This window comes from Erinaceus europaeus, chromosome X, assembly GCF_950295315.1.
Source record: "Erinaceus europaeus chromosome X, mEriEur2.1, whole genome shotgun sequence".
Taxonomy (NCBI): domain Eukaryota; kingdom Metazoa; phylum Chordata; class Mammalia; order Eulipotyphla; family Erinaceidae; genus Erinaceus; species Erinaceus europaeus.
The window spans coordinates 17,083,784-17,106,727 of record NC_080185.1 but is presented as its reverse complement, the minus strand read 5'-3'; the positions used below and the strand labels follow the sequence as shown (position 1 = coordinate 17,106,727).

The window sequence follows — 22,944 nt, the reverse complement described above, 5'->3', positions numbered from 1 at the left end:
ACTCACACTTCAGCACTGGTGCAATCCTAAGGCACACAAGCGTCACACAAAAGCAACATCAAACAGGACTACTCTGTGACCATGATGCAGCATGGAAAAAATAATTACTCCATTAAGATGTAAGTTACACCATAATACAGAGGGTGAAATTTGGCTAAGTCGGAAAAATATGAGTCCATCCTGGTGAAAATGGTGACTGTTGCTTCTTAATCAGTGACAGAGGTAGCTTCCTTGTCTTGACTCTTCTTGGGCAAGATTTATGGAGATGTCCAGTCTTAAACTATCACTTCTGGGTCTGCAAAATAGCTCTCTTGGATAGTGTGCTGCTTTTCATGTGCATGACCCAGGTTTGAGCCCAACCAAAATTTTGGTGCTTTTGTCTCTTTTCACTCTTTTTCTCTGTCTTCTCTGTCTCTAAAAAATATGTTGAAACTGTCGCCTCTTACTGATGGTAGCCACTCTAGAGCAAGGTCCCACCTCCTTCAAACTCTTCTCTGAAATTCCTAACTCAAGACCAAATCCTCTAATAAAATCTTTCTAGCACCTGCTTCTCTGAGAATCTTCATGTTGGACTTCCTCGATGAATGAGCACTAGGCTGATTTCATCAACTACAAGTATATTCTTAGCAGTCTTCAGCTAGAATTTTGACAAAACTTACCTTCTACAAGAGAACTGGGGATAAAGAAGGCTATGGTAGCTATACCATATTTGCAAAGGATTGATCTTGTAAATCTTCCTTTGCTAAAACAAATTAAGGAGATCTATGAATCTTTTATCTTGATGAAAGTAATATTGAGTTTGTTCTTTTTCTAGGCAATGCTAGACATTGTTAACCAAGGATCATCTATGTCCTGAATGAATACTATCCCATGATGATATGTAGTTTCTACAGATACTTTTTGGATGAACACAATGCTGTGCAAGTGACACAAATCAGCACCATTTCACATTTTCAAACAGTAGCTACTAAAGATACAATTGCCATCATAAAATGGGAGCTGACTTAAGGGTCGGCAACAACTTGAATAAACCATTAAGTAATTCATCGGGGAACTTCAAAAATATTTCCTGAGTGCTTGGAAAATACTGGGGACAGAGAAGATTCTAGCTCTGTCTACCAAGGAGCTCAGATTTTAGAGGGGGATACAGACTGGTCCAACTACAAGGAATTGGGGGAGCCCATAAGAAGGGACTGCAAGTGTGGCCTACAGCAGAGACAAAGCAAGAGTATATTATGTTCTCAATGAAGTAAAAATTGACAAAGAATGTGAGACACACCCCAAAACAAAGATTCTAATTCAGAAAAAAATATTCTACTGAATTAAAAAGTACCTCCCTGTGTGGTAGGAGGTGGTCCAGTGGATAAGGCATTTGACTTTCAATCATGAGTTCCCAAGTTGTTCCCTAGCATCAAGTAAATCAGTGTGACTCCTTGGTTGTTTCTCTCTCTCCCTCTACTCCCCTCCTTTCTCATTTATATTCTTTATTTCTTTTCCTTTTTTAAAATGATCTTTACTGGACAGAGACAGCCAGAAATTAAGAGGAATGGGGAGGTAGAGAGGGAGAGAGACAGAGAGACACCTGCAGCCCTGCTTCGCCACTTGTGAAGCTTTCCCCCTACAGGTGGGGACCAGGGGCTTGAACCTGGGTCCTTGAGCACTGTAACATGTGCACTCAACCAGGTGCGTCACCATCCGGCCCCTAAATGTTATTTCTTTAAAGTATCTCCCTAAAGGTATTATAATCCTTTGAATTCTCAAGAGAGAAGACTAATCTACTGGTCCACAAAACAATATTTTCACAGGAAACTAACCATTTTCACTAATGAGTAAATTAAGAAACAAAAGCTCAGATTGACTGGTGTGTAATTTAGTCTTGAATTTCATTGAACCAATAGAAACATCAATCTTTTGTTCCAAAAGAGGTAATTGCAATTCTTAGAAGCATAATTAGGGGAGACAGTGTCCTCAAACAAACAGGTTTAGTTGACAATACAGGAATTTTCTTGTAAAAGTCACTACAATGTTTGTTTAATTGATTTGACATTGCTTTACAATACTTTTAACATTTCAGCAGTATGAGGAAATGGTCAGAGCTATCTTAGCTTTGCTGAAGTGTGTTGCTTTTTGCTTAAATAATTGGAAGCCTGGTTCCATTTTATGTTCTTCAGAGACAGCATGCTTCCTAGTTCTAGGGTTGCAAAGGAAACGTAACACTAACTTATGCCGAAGGGGCAACTACTGATATGTACTTTAAGGTGCCTATTAAGCCAAAGCCACATTCAGCACTAGCACAGAGTCAAAGTAAACACAAACACATCACATCACTGTCTTATAAAGACCTTCTTCTGACTTCTACACCCTTTCCCTATGATGTCTGCACAGCTCTTTCTCTCCTCTCCTCTGATCTCTGCTCCAATGCCAGTCATTTCACCAGAGAGAACTTTCCAGATATTCTTCTCTAGTTGCAGCCTATTCATTGTTTCTTTAGTTACCAAGGTATGGGATCAGACAAGGACTGAACCTGGGACCGTGGATTTCCAGGAATGAAAGTCTTTTGTGGGGAGTCGGGCTGTAACGCAGTGGGTTAAGCGCAGGTGGTGCAAAGCACAAGGACCGGCATAAGGATCCCGGTTCGAACCCCGGCTCTTCACCTGCAGGGGAGTCGCTTCACAGGCGGTGAAGCAGGTCTGCAGGTGTCTGTCTTTCTCTCCCCCTCCTCTCTCCATTTCTCTCTGTCCTATCCAACAATGAATAATATCACCAATGGCAGTAATAATGACCACAACGAGGCTATAACAACAAGAGCAACAAAAGGGGGAAAAATGGCCTTCAGAAGCGGTGGATTCATGGTGCAGGCACCGAGCCCAGCAATAACCCTGGAGGAAAAAAAAAAAGAGAGAGAGTCTTTTGCATAACCCCTACACGATTTCCTGAGTCCTCGCCATATTCCTTCAGTTATGTTAATGTATTTATTTATTGGCTAGAGACAGACAGACATCAGGAGGGAAGGGGAAGATAGAGATGGAGAGAGAGACACTTACAGCACTGTTTCACCATTCATGAAGTTTACCTCCTGCAGGTGGGGATCAGGGGTGGGTCCTTCTGCACATATGCCCTTAAGTGTGCCACCACTCAGACCCCATCTTCATTTATTTTTCTCTCTCTTTTTAAAATTGCCACCAGGGTTATGGTTGGGGCTCCATGCTGGCACTATGAAATCCCCACTCCCAGAGGCTAATTATCTCTCCCCAACCTTCCCCCTTTATATTATACTTGATAGGACAGAGAGAAAATGAGAGGGGAAGAAAGAGAGGGAGAGAAACAGAGAAATACCTTCAGACCTGCTTCACCACTCATGAAGCACCCCTCCTGCAGGTGGGGAGCAGGGGCTTGATCCTGGGTCTTTGCACATGATAATATCTGTGCTCAACAGGATGTGTCACTGCCCAACCCTCTATTATTCTCTACATTTTCCCTTTAGAACTTTTATAACTATCTGACATAATATAATGGAGTGGCTACTGTTTTACCCATGGTCACTGCTATGTCCTCCTGCACTTAATGCCCGGCACATACAGGCATATAACAGATATTAGTTAAATGAATGCACTCACCAATCAAGCAATTGAAGAAATCAAGTATCAACTCCTATGATAACCAAGTATACCTCGGCACCAGGGTCTGAGAAGTTGGCTTTAAAGCTAATAAATCCTTCCTTCCTTCCTTTTTTTTTTTGTCTCCAGGGTTACTGCAGGGGCTCGGTGACTGCACCAAGAATTAGAATTCACTTCTCCTGGTGCTCAGCTTTTTTCCATTTGTTGTTGTTGGATAGGACAGAAAGAAATTGAAAGAGGAAGTGGAAGACAGAGAAGGGGAGAGAAAGGTAGACAGACACCTGCAGACCTGCTTCACCACTTGCGAAGTGACCCCCTTACAGGTGGGGAGGTGGGGGCTTGAGCTCGGATCCTTGCACTGGTCCTTGAGCTTTGTACTTTATGCGCTTAACCCAGTGCACTACCGCTCAACATCCAGCCCTTAATTTAATTTTTTTATTATCTTTATTTACTTATCGGATAGAGACAGTCAGAAATTGACAGGAAAAGGGGAGAGAGCTACAGAGAGACACGTGCACCACTGCTTTACCACTCATGAAGCTTTCCTCCTGCAGGTGGGGAACCAGGGACTCGAACCCAGGTCCTTGCGCATTGTAACATGTGCACCACCACCCGGTCCTCCCTTTATTTCTTTATACAGTGTGAGCTTGACAAACATGCTCTAAGAGGATAACAAAACAAACACCATTCAAAATAAAAACATTGCTTTACCTGATTATGCCAACTTCCCTTAGCACTTTACTAAAAATTATTTAAGAAAATGCAAAACATCTTTGTAATACTTGCATTTAGGCGATGAAATGAGGAATCAGAAACATTTTGACTAATAGTAATCTCAATGTTTAAGAAAAATAGGTTCATCAAAATTTGCAAAACTATAAGTAATAGTATTGGCTTCGAGTACAAGAAGGCTGATGGCAGTTGCTACAGCTGGTAGATGATTAATTCATAAGGCAATCTGTTTAACAGGCACCATGGGGCTGATGACAGGGCACTGATGTAAGAGATGGCATAGCAAATGGCAACGAGACAAGCTCAAGAGAAAAAGAACAATCACTTCCCATTGAGAAGAATACACTAGTTTAAAAATATTGCCAAGGAATTAGGAAAAAAAAAAGAAAGAAAGAAAAAGAAAACTTCCTACACCAAGAGGATGAAGCATAACTTGAAATTTAAAAATTCTATCTTAGTACCTGTAGTGATATTACCGGTAGCTCAGTGTGGCAAATATCAGTGAATTATGCAGAATACCAAATTTCTGAGTCACTAAGAATTACAGCTCCTGGTTTTGGGCATCCTACCATTATCAGCAACACAAAAACCCATGTTCAGTTTTAAGATAAACTTATAAATGTGCCCGCTCATTCCACTACTTGCATTATCAAGTTAACATATAACCTACTTTATGTAGTAAGTATCCAGAAAATAATAGAGGTCATTAAAAGTTCTACAAGTAATCCAAGGTTACATCCAGTGGCCAACAATTTCTTTTAAAAAGAACCCAAGAAATTGTAAAGGTATCCAGTGGCCAACAATTTCTTTTAAAAAGAACCCAAGAAATTGTAAAGGTATGAATTTGATTTGATGAAATATTAACACTTTAATATTGTTGAACATTTTGTCTATTAATAAATAAGAACAAGTAAAAACATTTTTTCCAAGATTACCTCCACTTTAACAGGATAGCATGAGTAATTTTAAAAAGAAAGTAACAATAAAAGTAACTACTGTGAAGCTGTACTAAAATTTTTTATACATTATAAATCACTGGGAGATCCATAACATTTGATTTCAAAAGGAACATAATTAAAGCAATGACATGAACACTTGCTCCTGCCAAAAACCAGACTAAGAAGAAGAACTGTAAAAAAGATCCTTTACTTTAGACATACCTTGTCAATTTTCACAGTCTAATGCTTACAATAAGGCATTTGTTAAAGCAAATAGGAACTACGCTGTAATACATCAGTAGGGAAACAAACCTGCTGTGAGAATCCACAGAAGAACTGGTACAAAAACTGTGGCAAAATGAAACAAAGGTTCTAGAAAAAAAAGATGGAGAAAAAGGGTTATTGTTTCACTTGACTGCCCTTAAAAACTAAAGGAAACTGTACTCCAAATAGTCTATTATCAGCTGTCAGTCCTTCTAATGTCAGAAAGCAATAAATCAACTCCAGAATTGCAAAGGAACTACGTCAGAGACAAATGAATAATAACAAAATTTCCCTACTAACATTTCTTGCTTGAATAAAGAAGTCAAAATATGAACTATGTCTTAAGAACTTTGGTCCATATTTCCAGAGGGATAAAGAATAGGGAAACTTCCAGTGGAGGGGATGGGATACAGAACTCTAGTGGTGGGAATTGTATGGAACTGTACCCCTGTTGTCTTACAATCTTGTTAATCGTTATTAAGTCACCAATAAAAACAAAACCAAAACTAAAATGAATAGGATTTGTTGATAGCAGGACCCCCCAAGACAGGGAGGGTGGTGTGTATTTTAAATAGGTAAGATAGGAGGGAATCAGACTGCAGGGTGTCTTAGAAGTCAGAATAATCCTTAGACAATGGAGAGTGAAGTTACTGAGTAAACAGTTGAAAATTGGCATTGATACTGACTGACAGGGTCTTAGCAAACCTACAAGCCTGGATTTGCGCATACATGCACACACAGGAACTATAGAGTAGGACTGAGGTTGCTCATAGAAAACACAAACAGAAGCAGATGAGCAGATTTTTCTCCAGTGAAATACATCATATGAAATTCAAGTATCATGACTCTTTGCCCTATGAGTGACACAGACAGAGGCATATAGCTGGGCTCTGGTATGGCCTTTAATAAAATATATAATAAAAATTTCACCCGGGGAGGTAGCTCAGGGAAGAGTACATGCATTCGGTTCTGGATTGGATCCCTGGCATCACATTAAAAAAAAAAAATACATGATATGTTTTAAAGGAAAAAGGAATTTTTTTCAATAAGGAAAGGAGATATCTGCGAATTCATTTGCACAATTCTCTGTTCACTTAGCATATTAACTCACTAAAATCCTAAGAGAACCCCATCTTAAGGTGAGCTAAGCCAATATTCCACACTCAAAAACTGAATAATAAAAAACAGTCAGGATTTAAGAGGAAGAACCCAAGAAGACTTCACAGGAGTATAAATTAGCAAGCCACTTCATAGGACTATAAATTATCATGCTATTATAAGTGGCATTTTAGGACTGAGCAAGTAACAAACAAAGGCTTTTTACCACTGGAGAGAAGACCAGTTTATGAAGGCAAAAAAGACAAAGAAATCTATTAGCCTAATGTCAATATGAGAACAAAACAGAAAACTAAAGAGTTATGAGTCCCACTACTGACAATGCTCCAATATTGCATGCAGACTGATTTATGGAATTATAGCCCCAAAGAGACAAGGCTACTTGACATGGTTCTAGAAGGACAGGGTGACCGGGGAGTGGTAAAGTGGATAAAGTAAACATAATAATCCTCAGCACTCTGTTCACAGAAACTGTTCTGCAAGGAAAAACATAGTATTAAAAAAATGAATGGGTGGAGGGGGCCCAGAAGTGGTACACTTGACAGAGTACACCTCTTACCATGTACAAGGACCCAGGTTCAAGCCCCCAGTCCTCACTTGCAGGGGGGAAGCTTCATAAACAGTGGAGCAGTGCTACAGGTCTTTTTCTCTCTCTCTCTTTCTCTCTCTTTCCCTCCCTATTCCCTCTTGATTTCTGTCTCTATAAATGATAAATGAAAATAGACTACTTTTTGAATAATAATAATAATACAAACATGAATGTGCAAATAAAACATAACCGATCGTAACTTAGAAATTCACATTGCCATCACCCCGTTTCTCTTTGCTTTTTGTTTTCAGGGCAGACAACAACGATTCAGACCTGCTTCGAAGTGTTTTTGGAGGAAATGCATGGACAATCTACCATGAGCCAGGAGGCTAGAAGACCTAAGGGCTTCAAGTTTCCATCCTGTTTGCCCCCTGGAAGCCACCTCCTAGTCTGGGGGTCTGTCCTTCTCCTTGTGTACAGCAAAGGAACAAGGTTTGGGCAGAAATCCCGTCTCCACTGAGATGGGAACTGGACTAAAGGGCCTTTCTGTTCCAGCAAAAGGTGACCTAACAGCATCTGGCTTTCTCAGATGAATAGTACGGGAGGCTAGTTAATGTTATTAATAAAGTGACAGCTAACATCAGTTTCACTGACCTTGGTGACTTGCTTGGTTTCAGCAAGGTGTCAGTAGCTGGCAAAGCTGGGTAAAACAGTTCACGAGATTTATGTTACTAATCTCATGACTTTTTAAAGTCTGAAATTACTTCAAAATGAAAAGAAAATAAATGAAAAGTTCTACAGAACAGAATATGGGGGGGGCAGCAAGTTCTGATCCATGTTGATTTAAGGTGGTGTGCATAAACTGGGAAATGTTACACATGTAGAAACTATTGTATTCTACTGTCGACTGTAAACCATTAATCCCCAATAAAGAAATAAAAAATATTTTAGGCTATAAAAAAATGATGTGCACAAACTGGTTACTCCATATAAGATGGGTTCACTGTGCACAATATGAGCAGGCAAATAATATTCATGGGTTGCAAATTGTTCTCTAAGGAACCTCTAGGGCAGGACAGCGAGGGTAAGTCAACAGCCCTGGCCCGTCACTCTTCAGTTCATGCAACTGCTTCTACTGGCTTTATCTGTATAATTGTATTTGCTAAGATATTTCTGCTACTGACAAGAGAAGTTTAGAATATATTCGGGGGGGGGGGGGATGTGAACCAACTACAGAAAAATGATGAATGCACTATGAATGAAGCTAGACAAAAAGCAAAACAAACAAAAAGACCCCAACTAAGCCGCAGCCTGGCAGAGGGCAGGGGCAGGCACAGTAGATAAAGGCAGAGGACCACCTAGTATGGGGTCTTAAGCTTGACGCCCAGAGTCACACGTGTCAGCGTGATGCTCAAATATATCTGTGAAAAACAAAAGCTTTCTGCTAACTGAAATAGGTAAGACAGTAAGAAACATGACTCCACTGTGTGACATTATGGAATTAGCAAATCTGACGTTTATGTTGCGTAGACTATGTGTACACAAACACACACGCACACGTACTCATGAATTGTCCAGAACAGAAATCAGCTTAGTTCTTGCTTAGTGCACTGGTGGTGAAGACTGGGGGAAAGAGCACCAAGGGACTTTTTAGTGTGATGAAAATATTGTAGCTTTGACTATGGTGGTGGTATATGGTTGCATATGTACATTTGTCCAAAGGAATTTATCTACTTTAAATGTCTACCTTTTACTGTATTACAACTGCATTTTAAGGAAGTTGTCTTTAAAGTTACACCTAAAATCCTGTGTTTAAAATGTGAATTTGTGGTTTCTGACTCATTAGTCACCTCTACTTTGCTGACCACAAAATTCAGTCATAAAACAGAATAAGAAACCAGAAAGGGGAAAAAAAAAAAAAAAACAGCCATTAGTTGAATTACAAATATTTTACTACATACCTTGTAGAAGAAATACTGCACAAGGTGTGCTATTCTTACATAATAGAGATGCCCATGAGCCAATAACAGTTTCTTTAAATGTTTAAACTTTGGAACAGAATAATCACTATTCCTGGCTGCTTGGCGACCTTCTTTGCCTTTAATACCTACAACAAAAAAAGATCATTTCCATAGGGTGAGAATAATAGAATACGGAATTCCTTGGTTTGTTGTTTTCAACTGGCTTATATTTTACAATACAGCTGTACAGATTTGGGTTAGTTTGTATGTGTGTGTCGGGGGGGGGGCAGTTCTGGGAACTGAACTTTGTTTTTTAATTATTTTTATTTATTAGCTAGAGCCAGAAATTGAGAGGGAAGAGGGAGATAGACAGAGAGATACCTATAGCCCTGTTTCACCACTTGTGAAAGCTTTCCCCCTGTAGGTGGGGACCAGGAGCTTGAACCCGTGTCCTTGCACACTGTAACGTGTACACTTAACCAGGTGCACCACCACCTGGCCCCAATCCTGCCACAGCTTTATTTTTCTAATAAAAAAGTACTTTTTTTAGCAAGTAACACTGAGAACAGTAAAAAGTAAAACTAAGATTAGTTGACAAATTATTTGTTTATGAGACAATATAAAACAAATAGAATTGGGCCAGGCCATAGTGTAACTTGGTGATCACTTACATCACCATGCGCAAGGACCCAGGTTCAAGGCCCCAGTCCCCACCTGCAGGGAGACAGCTTCATGAGCGGAGAAGTAGTACTACAGGTCTTGCTCTCTTTCTCCCCCCTTCTGTCCTATCTAAATAAACATTAAAAAGAAAATCCAATTAAAAAAATCAAATAATCATTATTTTACAAGTCACAGAAAAAAAAATTATCTAGAACCAAAAATCGCCACTTTGACAAAAAAGGTGCTGGGGGGTTAGGTTTACGATAAACAAATGAGGGCAGAGGGTAGATAGCATAATGGTTATACAAAGAGACTTTTATGCCTGAGGCTCCAAAGTCCCAGGTTTAATCCCTGGCACCATCATAAACCAGAGCTGATTAGTGCTCTGCTAAAGAAAAAAAAAAGGTATAGGTTGTAGAAAATCTGATGCTGGATGTCAACATATAAATTCAATACTATAGTCCAAAACACCCATAAATGTAGGCACGTGGAAAAATAGTCAACCAATTATCATTTATTACTCCCAAGCAGTTAAGAATCCAACCAGGGGAGGTTAAAAAAAAAATCTATCAAATTTCATGATGCTGCTAAAGTGAGACCTAGTGATTAACTGCACCACTGGTCAGTTTGAGAAATTCACTTTATTTGGCTAACAGAAGAATATCTTCTTTGTATTGAGGCTGGACTTCTGGATGGACATGCTCTGTGAGCAGACAGGATCTGTCATTCAATAGGTATTGATTGCCTCCCACCCCAAGTTCAAATTGGGCGGCAAAACACTCTAGAACCTAAAAGCACCATGGATGCCATCTCATCAGATAACCCTTACCAATTCCGACATGCGATTCCAAGATCATACTGACATCATTGGCACCGTCACCAATTGACAGAGTAATTGGGCTGCCTTTCAAGTTCTTCACCATTCTGACGATCTAAATATCAAACACAAATGAGGTGTAGAAAAGGACAAGGCAGGTAAGAGATTACGTGGAATTTGGGGGGGAGGGTCATACCTTGCACACACTTGTGAATGGAGGCTCTGCAAGCAGAGGCACTCTGTGCAATCAACAGCCTCAAATCGTCAGAAGCAGAACACAGCTGTTCAGTATTAGAAGTAATATATCTCTTTTCATGTGTCTTTGCAGAATAGGTGTTGATCCCAGGTTCAAGCCCCCGACCCCCACCTGCAGGGGAAAAGCTTCACAAGTGGTGAAACAGGGCTGCAGGTGTCTCTCTGTCTCTCTTCCTCTCTATCTCCCCCTCCATTCTCAATGTCTCTCTGTCTCTAGCCAATAATAAATAAATAAAATAAATATAATAATAAAAAAATTTTAAAAAGATAAAAGGAACCATCATCTCCCTCGTGGAGTTCCTTGTAGGAAATGGATTGGCTAACCAGCTACACGCCTCTCCTGTGTTATAGAGGATGACTGTTTGAGGTGTCAATTCTTCCCGGAATCTAACAACTTTAAAAATGTCTAAAAATTGAGAAACTAAATATTGCTCTGAAAAAGAAAAAAGCATCTCTCCATAGTTTCTTTCATCAGTTAACACAAAATTCATTCCCAACATAAGTGAAGAGATTAAAAATAATTTGAGGGGAAGTCCCCCCATCTTATCTCTCAACAAAATTCAATTAGATTTTTGTTTTATTAAAAAACATACAAAAAAACCCCCCATCAATTCCACCTAACACAAAAAGATGATATCATGAAATGCCAGCTTACCCCTGCTTCCAATTCCTGCCCCTTAACACAGTTACTTAAAAAAAAAAAACAACTTTATTAGACTGTCAGGAACAATTTAACTGAAAGAGTCAATGACAAAATTATAGAACCAGCACTAAATTTGCTTTTGATGGGCTACAATACTGACTAAACTTGGTCGATTCCAAATTATATTCCTCCATGAGGATAATTTCTGGAACCATCCGTTCCACCCCGGTTCCATGGCTGCCAATTCTTAGCAACATCGCCCCGCCAGATATTCGTCGGGATGCAGCATCATCTAAGTTCATTTCCCATGTCTACACTCGACCGGACCTGCCAATATACGCGGATATCTTCACCCACCCTGTCCAATGCTTGACGTCTCATCACCCAATCTGGTCCCCTACGCCTACACTGAACTTCTCTGTTCCAGACTCTTGGAAACAGAGTTGGCAGTCAGCTGAGGTAAAGAACAAACACCTCATCACAGACCCCTGCAAGCGTCAACCTGGCTTTGACCTAGCACGTTATGATTGGGCCCTCCTCAATCGCTATCGAACAGGCCATGGCTGGTGTGCTGCTATGTTCCATCGCTGGGGAGCCAGAGACGACCCGAACTGCCCCTGGGGCTCCAGACAGACTATGACCCACATAGTCAACGACTGCCACCTCTCCAGATTCAAAGGAGGTCTCGAAACTTTACATCAGGCTCTACCTGACGCTGTTGACTGGCTACGGAAGAAGGGCAAACGCTAGAAGAAGAACTGACTAAACTAATCCACCTGTTATACTGTGTGGAATAAAGAGTCGCATCTCAAGGAAGAAATACTGCAGACAGTCTAGAGAAGGCAATAAAATGATCAATGGTGACAGCTACTACATGAAAATATAGATTTAAAAGGTTAAAGCACATTTTTATGGAAAGTTAAAAGGATATATGGGTAGACTATAAACCCATGAAAGATTTATATAAAAATGGAGTTTTTAACTGAACCCAGGTCACCTGGATTAAGAATTTCTCTTCAGGGAGTCGGGCGGTAGCGCAGTGGGTTAAGCGCATGTGGCACAAAGTGCAAGGGCCTGGATTAAGCATGCCAGTTTGAGCCCCCAGCTCCCCACCTGCAGGGGAGTCGCTTCACAAGTGGTGATGCAGGTCTGTAGGTGTCTATCTTTTTCTCCCTCTCTGTCTTCCCCTCCTCTCTCCATTTCTCTCTATCCTATCCAACGACATCAATAACAACAATAACTACAACAATAAAAAACAACGGCAACAAAAGGGGATAAATAAATAAATAAAAATACCAAGTAGCATAAAAAAAAAACCAAAAAAAAAAAAAAAAAGAATTTCTCTTCAATTTTTGGATAGCTTCATTAAAAGAAGTGAATTTACCAAAAACTAGTTTTTGATCAGGGGCTGGGTGGTGGTGCACTTGGTTAAGTGCATACAGTACTAAGTACAAGGACTTGCACAAGGACCCAGGTTCAAGCCCCCTGCTCCCCACCTGCAGGGGGGAAGCTTCACAAGTGGTGAAGCAGGTCTGCAGGTGTCTTATCTTTCTCTCTCCCTTTCTATCTCCCTGTCCTCTCTCATGTTTTCTCTGTCCTATCAAATAAAATGAAAAAAAAAAAGCCACCAGAAGCAGTGGATTTATAGTGCTGGCACTGAGCCCCAGTGATAACCCTAGGATCAAAACAAACAAACAAACAAACAAAACTAGTTATTGATCAACTATAACATCCTGCATATGCAAAGTACATCTATCCAAAATAATATAGACAGTTTGGTTACATACTTTAAGAAGCAAACTAGGGAGTACTATGGATCAGGTATGAATATAAGAATATCAGATAGGGGATTACATATTGTAATGTAATGCAGAAGAAGGCACTATATTCCAAAGTGATCAGGAACAATTTTACCAAAGAGAGAGTAACTGTGTCTAAATAATTTATTAGATTTGTACGAATTGGGGCAGAGGGTTGGAGGAGTATTCAAGACAAAAAGCACACAGCTAGTTAAGAATAGAACATGCACAGAAAACAGATCTGGCTTGAACAGATCAATGAGTTTCATACGGGGGCATGGAAACAGATATATTTCTGGCTAGACTAGAACATGACATTAGCAGCACCACAGTACATGAGGAACTGGAGGGAAAAACAAGGCTGTAAGTAAAGACAGAAGTTAAGTAGCCAGCTACAGATATAACTTCTTAAGTTGTTAAAGGTCTAGGCTTGGAAAGAAATGCCAATAAACAGAAAAGATAATTCATTCAAAAATCCAAGAATTCAGTGACTGAAGCCACAAGGAAGGAAAAAACGTGGGGGATATAAACAGAGGTTTCAACGTCTGGAATGTAGAGACCTGAAAGTACAGTGAGCTCAGAATTGTATGCAAAGACAAGGAAGATGACAGGTGGGCTCTGGAAAAGGCCGAGTTGGGGGTAATAATGACATGCCCAACAAGTGCTCAGTAAGCAGCTGGGGAAGTAACAGATTCCTCATGCTCTGGACTTGAGACATGACTTAGCTCTTATCTCTATGGACAGGACAGATGAGTAATACTATCTTAGAAAAAGTGACTAGAGTGACAAAAATACAAGGCTGAGTCATAGGGGGCTCCACATTTGGGTGGAATAAGTTGAAAGGGGTAAGGAATTCAGATTTTACTCAGGCTGTGGAGAGTCAGAACCAAGGTGAATCTTTGACCAATGAACAGACAATGAATATAGGGGTAAAGGGGAGAGAATTTGCCTCTGCTTAAGGGGACATACTGCTAGCTTTCCTGGCAGGAGCTAACCAAGGCGTTGAAGGTTGAAGGAAGAAAGAGAAGAGCACCTGACTGCAGAGTGAAGAGGAGGAGGTAGGCAGAGACAATGTCCTAAATTAGGACAGGCAGTGTGGCTGTGTGTGGTGGGGGTGGGAGGGGCATAAAGAAGTCAGATACAGCTATACTCGTGTGCAGATACAGCTATACTTGTGTGCAGAGCCACGTAGCGGAAGAATCTGAAGAAGCAAGATCAACACATAGAAAGGAATAAGCCAGATTATAGACAGAAGTGCAAACGGGGGATGCCAATACACTAAGTTCCTCACACCTAGTGAAGCAGATCTATGTGGCCTAGAGAAACAGAAGTTGATATTTGGGACTGACCCCTGAGGTAGGTTTTACTGCAGAAAGGTTCTGTTCAGCCACAAAAAAATGCAGAGAAAATTCCAGGGGAGGAAATTAAATAAGAAAACCTTTGGGAGGTGGTCTGAGCATGGCAACTAGAAGGGACACAAAAGAGGCACTGCCAATAGCAGTGGAATGCTGGCTATGGAGTGGGAGGAGGGTAAAGTATGTTGAGCTACACGACAGCGCCCTACTGAGTCCTCTGCCTTTCATTCAAAGGGCGTAGGAACTACTCAGTGTTTGAACAAGAATATGTGGTAGGAGCAATTATTTTTTGAAAGAGTCACTTGGGAGGTTACGGGGGGAGGATTTTATTTACTTACTTATTTTAAAAAATATTTTTTTCATTCTTCTGCATGTTACAACCCAGTTTTCCCAGCACCATTTATTGAAGAGAGCCTCCTTCTTCCATCTAATCCTTTGGGCCCCCTTATCAAAGGTTAGATGTCCGTAGGTGTGGGGATTTATTTCTGGGCTTTCAATTCTGTTCCACTGGTCTGTGTGCCTATTTTTGTTCCAGTACCATGCTGTTTTGATGATAATGGCTTTATAATATAGTTTGAGGTCTGGGCGTGTGATGCCTCCATTTCTGTTTCTTTTCCTTAAGATGGTTTTGGCAATTCTAGGTGTTTTCATGTTCCATATAAATGATTGTAGTGTTTGTTCTATTCTCTTAAAAAAGCTTGGTGGAACTTTGATGAAAAAAATAATTTTTTTAAGGCAAGGAGACTAGTAAGATTAAATTGAGCAGCCTGAGTGTAAAGTCCTAAGAGCTTGTAGGAAACTAGAGATAAAAGGGTTAAAATGATGGCACCCAAATGGGAGCTATGAGAAAAGGCCTGGTCAACGGAACATGGAGACTATATATGGAGTGAGGGAGGAAAGCAGGGTCAAAAGATAGTTTGGGGATTTAAGAAATAAAGGAAAAATGGCACAGTGAATGGAAATAATGAAGACAAAGGACAAACCAAAGTGACCTAGGGGTGACAGAAAATTCTAAGCTCGGTCTTGGACACTAGAATTGAATGTGGCACAGGTGAATACACATGGAGTTATTTCGTAGGCAGCCAGAAATATTAGACTTAACATCAAGTCCAGGCAAGAGGTAGAGCAATGAGAGTCATAGCAGTGGATGCAATTATCCAGAGAGATAGGTTGTAAGTAAAAAGCAGAGGGAGGACTTAGCCTTAGAGAAAACTAGATAATTAGGGGAAAGATCGAGAATAAAAGCAAAATAGAAAGGCCCTAGGAACATAGATCATCATAGAAATTGAGGAAGGAGAGCTTTAAGGAGGATATAATTGACAGTGTTCATTATAGTTGAGGAATGAGGAGAAGAATGGAAAAGAGAAGGAAAGATTTGACAAGGAGATGACTGGTTTCTCCATGGCAATCCAACAGAGTCTGATGAGTAAAAAAAAAAAAAAAGAACACCTGGGGTTCGGAATTAGTGGGGTGGGTGTGCGAGGAACAGTGGGGTGGAGGCAGCAGGCACCAAGCAACCATTAGTGAAGCTTGGAAGGTAAGGGAATGAATTAGACACCTGGTGAGGAAAACAAGATGAAGGATGGGTTTCATTCAAGTAGGTGGGACGACGACTCCTTCTGACCACAAAGAAACATCAGCCAGGGGAAGACAGAATAAGGCCGAAGATGGCTTTTTTTTTTTTTTTTTTTTTTTGCAAAACCAGCAAATGAAAGTGAACATCTGTACATGTGTATATAAAAGTACCCAGGATGGGCTTAACTAACATGGAGTTACCTGAGCTTTCTGTAATGGTGCCATTCGACAGCAGAGCACTGCGGTGCACTTCATACAAATCTGAAGGAAAATGCTTTTGTAATTGTGAGACCCAGAATCTTGACTAGAATTTAATATGAGCGACAGTGTGGAACCATCAATGATTAGTCCATATTCCTGATGTTCTGTCCATGCTCTGGGAAAAGAAAGAAAGAAAGAAAATCAGTGCTGCATTTGAATCTGTGACACGTTTCTATTTAGGAATCTGAGTACTCTTTTATTTACTTATCTTTATTTTTTTAATTTATTGGATAAAAACAGAAATTGAGAGGGAAGGAGATAGAGAGACAGAGAGACACCAGCAGCCCTGTTTCACCTCAAGCAAAGCATCCTCACAGCAGGTGGGGAGCGGGGGCTTGAACCTGGGTCCTTGTGCACTGTAATATATGTGCTCAACCAGGTGCATCACCACCTGGACCCAGTTGTTTTTTTTAAAGCTACAAAGAGGAGGGTGCGGGTACTAGAAGCCAGAGAAGGGTTATCATCACTCTGAATCCTAAATCTAAGCAAGAATCTTTAATAATAACACGATAGAGACTTCATGTCTCTACAGCTCAAATTGTTCATGCTGGTGACAATAAGTTCTAAAAGGTGTAAAAAAAATAGTAAAGATATAGTAGCTGGTCTCTGTGTAAGAAATTCGATGTGGATTTTGGAAAGTATAAACCACTCGGTCAAACTCTGGTCTGAAGACAATTCATCAGTCACCTGAAACTCCTTAACAACACAGAGAAAAGATAAAATAGCTTGAGGGTATACACATCAGAGGAAAAAAATCATCTTATCCTATAGTCTTGTTAATATTTCCATTTTATAAATAAAAATTAAAAAAACAACTTTCCTTAATATTTTTGTTTCATTGATCTGGATTCTCAAATAATGATGGAGTACATAAAAAATGGTCTAGGTTAAAGAATACCTTACAATGCCGATCTACTGATATACTGGGGTGTCGGAAAAGTCATGATGTATTTTCTTTGTTTTTCTTTTACACTTCCTTTTTTTAAATATTTATTTTATTTATTTATTCCCTTTTGTTGCCCTTGTTGTTTTATTGTTGTAGTTATTATTGTTGTTGTCGTTGTTGGATAGGAGAGAGGGAGGGGAAGACAGAGAGGAGGAGAGAAAGATAGACACCTGCAGATCTGCTTCACCGCCTGTGAAGCGACTCCCCTGCAGGTGGGGAGCCGGGGTTCGAACCGGGATCCTTATGCCGGTCCTTGTGCTTTGCGCCACCTGCGTTTAACCCGCTGCGCTACAGCCCGACTCCCTTTTCTTTGTTTTTCTATGAGAAAATGCATCATGACTTTTCTGACAACCCAATATGCTCCTTAAATAGGTTACCATTTCATACTACTTTGTGGTCTCATTTATCATTTCATACTACTTTGTGGCCTTTCCATTAAAATCATTGAAATCTGTTTCCACACAAATTAAGCCAGAGTATTTGGGGCAGGACTTAGTTACAAATAGGGAATCTTCTCAAAGTGCTAAGGGTGGTTTTCCAGAATAACCGGGAGCAAGAGGGATTAGGTTCCAGGAAAGATGAAACAAGTGCTAAGTATTTAAGAAAAGTATATGAAGCAGGGAAGAGAGCACAACTGGGAAGCGCTACAGTTGGTATCTTAGTTTTTTTTTTTTTTTGCAAGTAGGAAAAAAAAACAATTATTTTCTTAAATATTTATTTATTCCCTTCTGTTGCCCCTGTATTGTAGTTATTATTGTTATTGATGTCATCGCTGTTGGACAGGACAGAGAGAAATGGAGAGAGGAGGGGAAGACAGAGAGGAGGAGAGAAAGATAGACACCTGCAGACCTGCTTCACCGCTTGTGAAGTGACTCCCCTGCAGGTGGGGCGCTGGGGGCTTGAACCAGGATCCTTATGCCGGTCCTTGCGCTTTGTGCCACCTGCGCTTAACCCACTGCACTACCGCCCGACTCCATCAATTATTTAATTTTTACTCAGGGAGTCTGGGGTGCTATTTCAGAAGCCTTGCAGTGGAAGGAGTAGGTGCAGCAGGATATATAATTACGATTCATTTACCTATTTTTTTTTTCCTCCAGGGTTATCGCTGGGGCTGGGTGCCTGCACTACGAATCCACTGCTTCTGGCAGCCATTTTTTAAATTTTGTTGTTGTTATTGCTGTCATTGTTATTATTGTTGTTAGTGCTGTTGTTGTTGGACAGGACAAACAGAAACAGAGAGAGAAGGGGAAGACAGAGAGAAGGAGAAAAAGATAGACACCTGCAGACCTGCTTTACCACTTGTGAAGCAACCCCCCTGCAGATGGGGAGCGGGGGGGGGGGGTTGGAACCGGGATCCTTGTGCTAGTCTTTGCACTTCATGCCATGCACGCTTAACCCAGTGCACTACCACCCAGCCCCCTCAGTTATCTAATTTTATACTTCTAAAAGTTTAATGTTTAAAGGGGTCTTGTTAAAATCCCTGGGGATAGGCCTCTCACCCTCCCTTTCTTCACTGGGGTTTTACCACCCTGAACTGACTTTTTCAGATAGAAACAGAAAGACGGGGAGAGAGTTTGCATGTCTACACTGCTTGCTCCTCTATGGACCAAACAGTCTTATTATTCATTTGTTCTGTATTTTCTGGGTGTATTCTGCTGTACCATCATACTCTGTACTTATCCATATTTTGCTTCGTAAGTTTACGACCTTTTTAATTCACCAATTTAAAGGATTCTCAAGTGCACTTTCTTCATTCCCCTACTCAGGGCTGACTTAATGTGCAAAACACTGGCTCACTAATCCATCAAGCAATTTTTGTAAGCATCAACTAACTGTAAGAAGGCCATAAAAAATGGTAACAGGGGCTGAGCAGTAGCGCAGCGGTTTAAGCCCACGTGGCGCTCAAAGTGCAAGGATCGGTTCGAGGCGCCGGCTCCCCACCTGCAGGGAGGGTTGCTTCACAGGTGGTGAAGCAAGTCTGTAGGTGTCTATTTTTCTCTCCCCATCTCTGTCTCCCCCCCCCCGTCTCCATTGCTCTCTGTCCCATCCAACAACAGCAATAATAATAGCAAAAACAATGATAAACAATAAGGGCAACAAAAGGCAAAAATAGCCTCCAGGAGCAATGGATTCATAATGCAGGCACTGAACCCTAGTGATAACTCTAGAGGCCAAAAAGGAAAAAAAAAAGTAACAAATCTTTCCTCTAAGTAGGCCATTAAAAAAAAAAAAGGTAACTAATCCTTCCTTGGAGACTAGAAAATCTCTTTGAGGTGATAGAGACTATATCCAGCCAAACAAGATATTAGCTGGTTAATGCCCAGTGACGGGGCAATACATATATGCAGGGAAAGAAAAATGGGTTCTACATGAGTCTGACTGTATCTGGAAAGGAGCTTGAAAACCAAGACAGAAAGCGGTGGGGTGGCAGGGAATGTACCATGATGGTGTAATAGGAAAGCACCTTGGAAAGGCCACTTGAGGTCTGTGGGTTGCCCAGCAGGGATGTGGTGAGTGTACAACTTCAGCACCACTCAGTTTGGCAGAGGGGCTTAAGGGGTTCCAGGTATGAGCTGCTATGGATCTGGTGGGGAGCACGAATGGTGAGAAATGGGAGACATGGATAAGGCTTTGGTGGCTGTTTTGATGGGGAAGGGACAAAAGAGCACAAGTTGACAAAGACCTATCTGGCCTGAAGCCTGTTGACTTGGGAAAGACAGATAATCCAGGAAGAGGGGAGGGCCAGAGATGGTGATGGTGAGCTCAAGTTAAGTCTAGGCATTTGTAAGAGTGCCCCGGAGCTGCTGAATGGTGCTAAGTACTGAACGATGCTCTACTCAAAAGTTATCGACTAAATTCTACTAATACCTAATTCCCAGTGGGATTGTATTTGGAGGTGGAGCTCTTGGGAGTTAATTAGGTTGAGGAGAAGTCCTGAGGGATGGGGTGTTTTGATGAAATTCGCACCCTTCTAAGAACAGGAAGAGATGCCAGAGCTTCCTCTCTGTTAAGTGAAAATTCCCACAGCAATCGGCTGCAAGTCAGGAAGACAAACCTCACCAGGCTGCAACCACGTTGGCACCCTAATACCAGAATTTCCTGGCCTCAGAAATTGTGAGAAATAAATTCCGATGACTTGGGTCACCCAGTCTATGGTCTTCTGTTAGGGTAGCTTGAGTAGATTAAGAAAAATGGAAAAGTGAAACACACGTGATTGGGACTGCCTTTATACATACTGTTTGGTTAAAGAAAGGAAAACACAACAGGCAATTAAAAAAAAAACTGTTTACTTTCACTAAAACATAAGCACCAGAAAGAAGTACAAACAGCTGTTTTAGAATTGGCTGGAGCCTTATGAATGTGGGGGTCTTCATTTTTAAAGATTTTTTTTTACCCCAGAAAAGAGGATTCAAATATAGTATAGTTGTTGAAAGCACTTGCTCTAGCATCTCAAACAAATCATTTCATCTCTTTGAGCCTTGGTTTCCCTCCCTACCTATAAAATGAAGAAAACGGATTGAGTGATGCATAAAGAAAATGGATAAGAGTGATCATATAAAGGACTCAAACAATGTTCCTGAATTATAAATGCTTAGGAAATGGAAAACAGTAGTAACTTAGGGGTCTTTGAATCTTGGGCAGGCATTCCTGTATCTGGTGGCATTCCAGAAGAGGAAATTGATTTGTTTATGGCCAAGGCAAATCCCAGTAACTGGATTCAATAAGGTTAAGTGTTGGCTGCTGTCACTGGTAAGTATAAATGACATACAACTCTGCACACTGAATGGCTGTGGCTTATCTGGAGACACTTAGTTTCCAAAGGTTCTTCCTAAGTAACTAGTGTTTGAAAGCAAGTTGATCTGGCCATGGTAAAAAGTATTTAGTTCTCTTTGTGTATCTAGGGCACTCTAAATTCACACAGAAAATGGTTCCAACACCTCAAGAGGCACAGAAACTGTTATAGAGCCTGGTTTTATTACATTCAAATCAAGAGTGTGAGAAGGAATGCTTTATCCTAACCTTGGACCAGGCCAGAATATCAATGCAAAATACTCTCAGACTCTATAAACACTTTGCAGCTGAACTACTTTTCTTCTACCTCTTAAGAAGTGCAGAGTTTTCTTTGAAATGAAAGGAGGGGTGGAAAGTGCCAGATTATCTCAAATGGGCCATTAGTAAAGTCCTTGGGGGGAGGGGAAAGGTTTTAATTTATAAGAATAGAATACCTACAAAGAATGAGAGCAGAAAAAAGGAACCTGCTGAGTACGCAGTTGTAATTTACATATGTACCGGGTCTACATAAAAGAAACCTTCTTACTTTTTAAGGCTTCTAGTACTTTTAGGAAAGTCATGCAGCAGCTTCTTGCGATACTCTATCAACAATTCATGTAACCGATCTTCCTTCCTTTCGCTTTCTTCGATGGTTTTTGTGGTCAGTTCCAGTAGTTCGGTGTTGGTTTGGAACAGGCGACAGGCATAGCAGGTGGACTTGGCTGTCTCCATCTTGTCCCCAGTTAGGACCCAGACTTTCAGACCTGCTGCATGAAGTGCTTCAATAGTCTCAGCGGCTTGATCTTGTAGCCTAGAAACACAAAGAAAACCTTGTTATCCTTAGAAATTCCTGACAGATTCTGCAAGACAGCTTATTAAAGAGAATATTTCTACAATTCACAGCAACTCTGGTACCCCCCTAAATGCTATCACAGTTGGTTCTCTTACATGTCCTCTATTCTTTCCGGCATAGTTTTACTTAAGTGGATTTCAAACAGGGAGGTTGTGAAAAGTGCATGATATCTCTTGAGGTAATTGGCACCCAAATGGGAGAAGTGAGAATCATCATTCTTAGCTAAACCGCTCAGGAACTCCACAAACATCCTTATTCGACATCACTTTAGTGTATTTCATTACATTTTCTATCTCACCATGCAAATATTTATCATGGTTCAAAACTGAAAGGGTTATTAATCATGTTCTAATCAGATATGAAGGGAAGTTAACAAATCTCTACTTCCTAAGAGTTTTAATAAGTCAACTACTCTAAATAACAAGTAAAGCATAAGTCTGAAAGACAAGGATAGAAAAACGCTACTTTTTTTTAATTTCCTTTTTATAACCAGAGCACTGCTCAGCTCTTGCTTATGTTATTGCAGGGGATTGAACCTGGGACTTTGGAGCCGAGGTTCAAGTGTATTTATAATTTTTTTCAAATCCTAATTTGTTATAAGAGTTTAAAGCTTATAATTTCAGGCAGATCATATCTGTAGTCAGACTGGCAAAACTCAGCCTATATAGTTAAAGCAAACTTTGAAATTATACAGAAAGGCCTACTAAGTTAGAGTATACGTTGTCATGTTATTTGCTCTACTACCTCGAATTTCATTTCTGTTCATATTTATGTGTCAAAATATTAGCCATCTCAAGTGATATCTCTCTCCAGAAGAAAGTTCCCAACACACAGTGAAGCAACTTCATTAAA

The 22,944-nt window shown here is 40.5% G+C and overlaps 1 protein-coding gene across 1 annotated transcript in view; it reads right to left on the bottom strand.

Moving 5' to 3' along the window:
- Positions 1 to 22,944, bottom strand: part of LOC103118072 (phospholipid-transporting ATPase IG) — a 63,005-nt gene that overhangs the window by 19,002 nt on the left and 21,059 nt on the right. The window contains exons 12-16 of the mRNA XM_060183185.1: positions 21,787 to 22,050; positions 16,463 to 16,637; positions 10,647 to 10,749; positions 9,158 to 9,303; positions 5,600 to 5,659 (exon numbers count right to left, since the gene is read on the bottom strand). Of these exons, the coding sequence (XP_060039168.1) occupies positions 5,600 to 5,659; positions 9,158 to 9,303; positions 10,647 to 10,749; positions 16,463 to 16,637; positions 21,787 to 22,050 (748 nt within the window). The remainder of the gene's footprint in view (positions 1 to 5,599; positions 5,660 to 9,157; positions 9,304 to 10,646; positions 10,750 to 16,462; positions 16,638 to 21,786; positions 22,051 to 22,944) is intronic.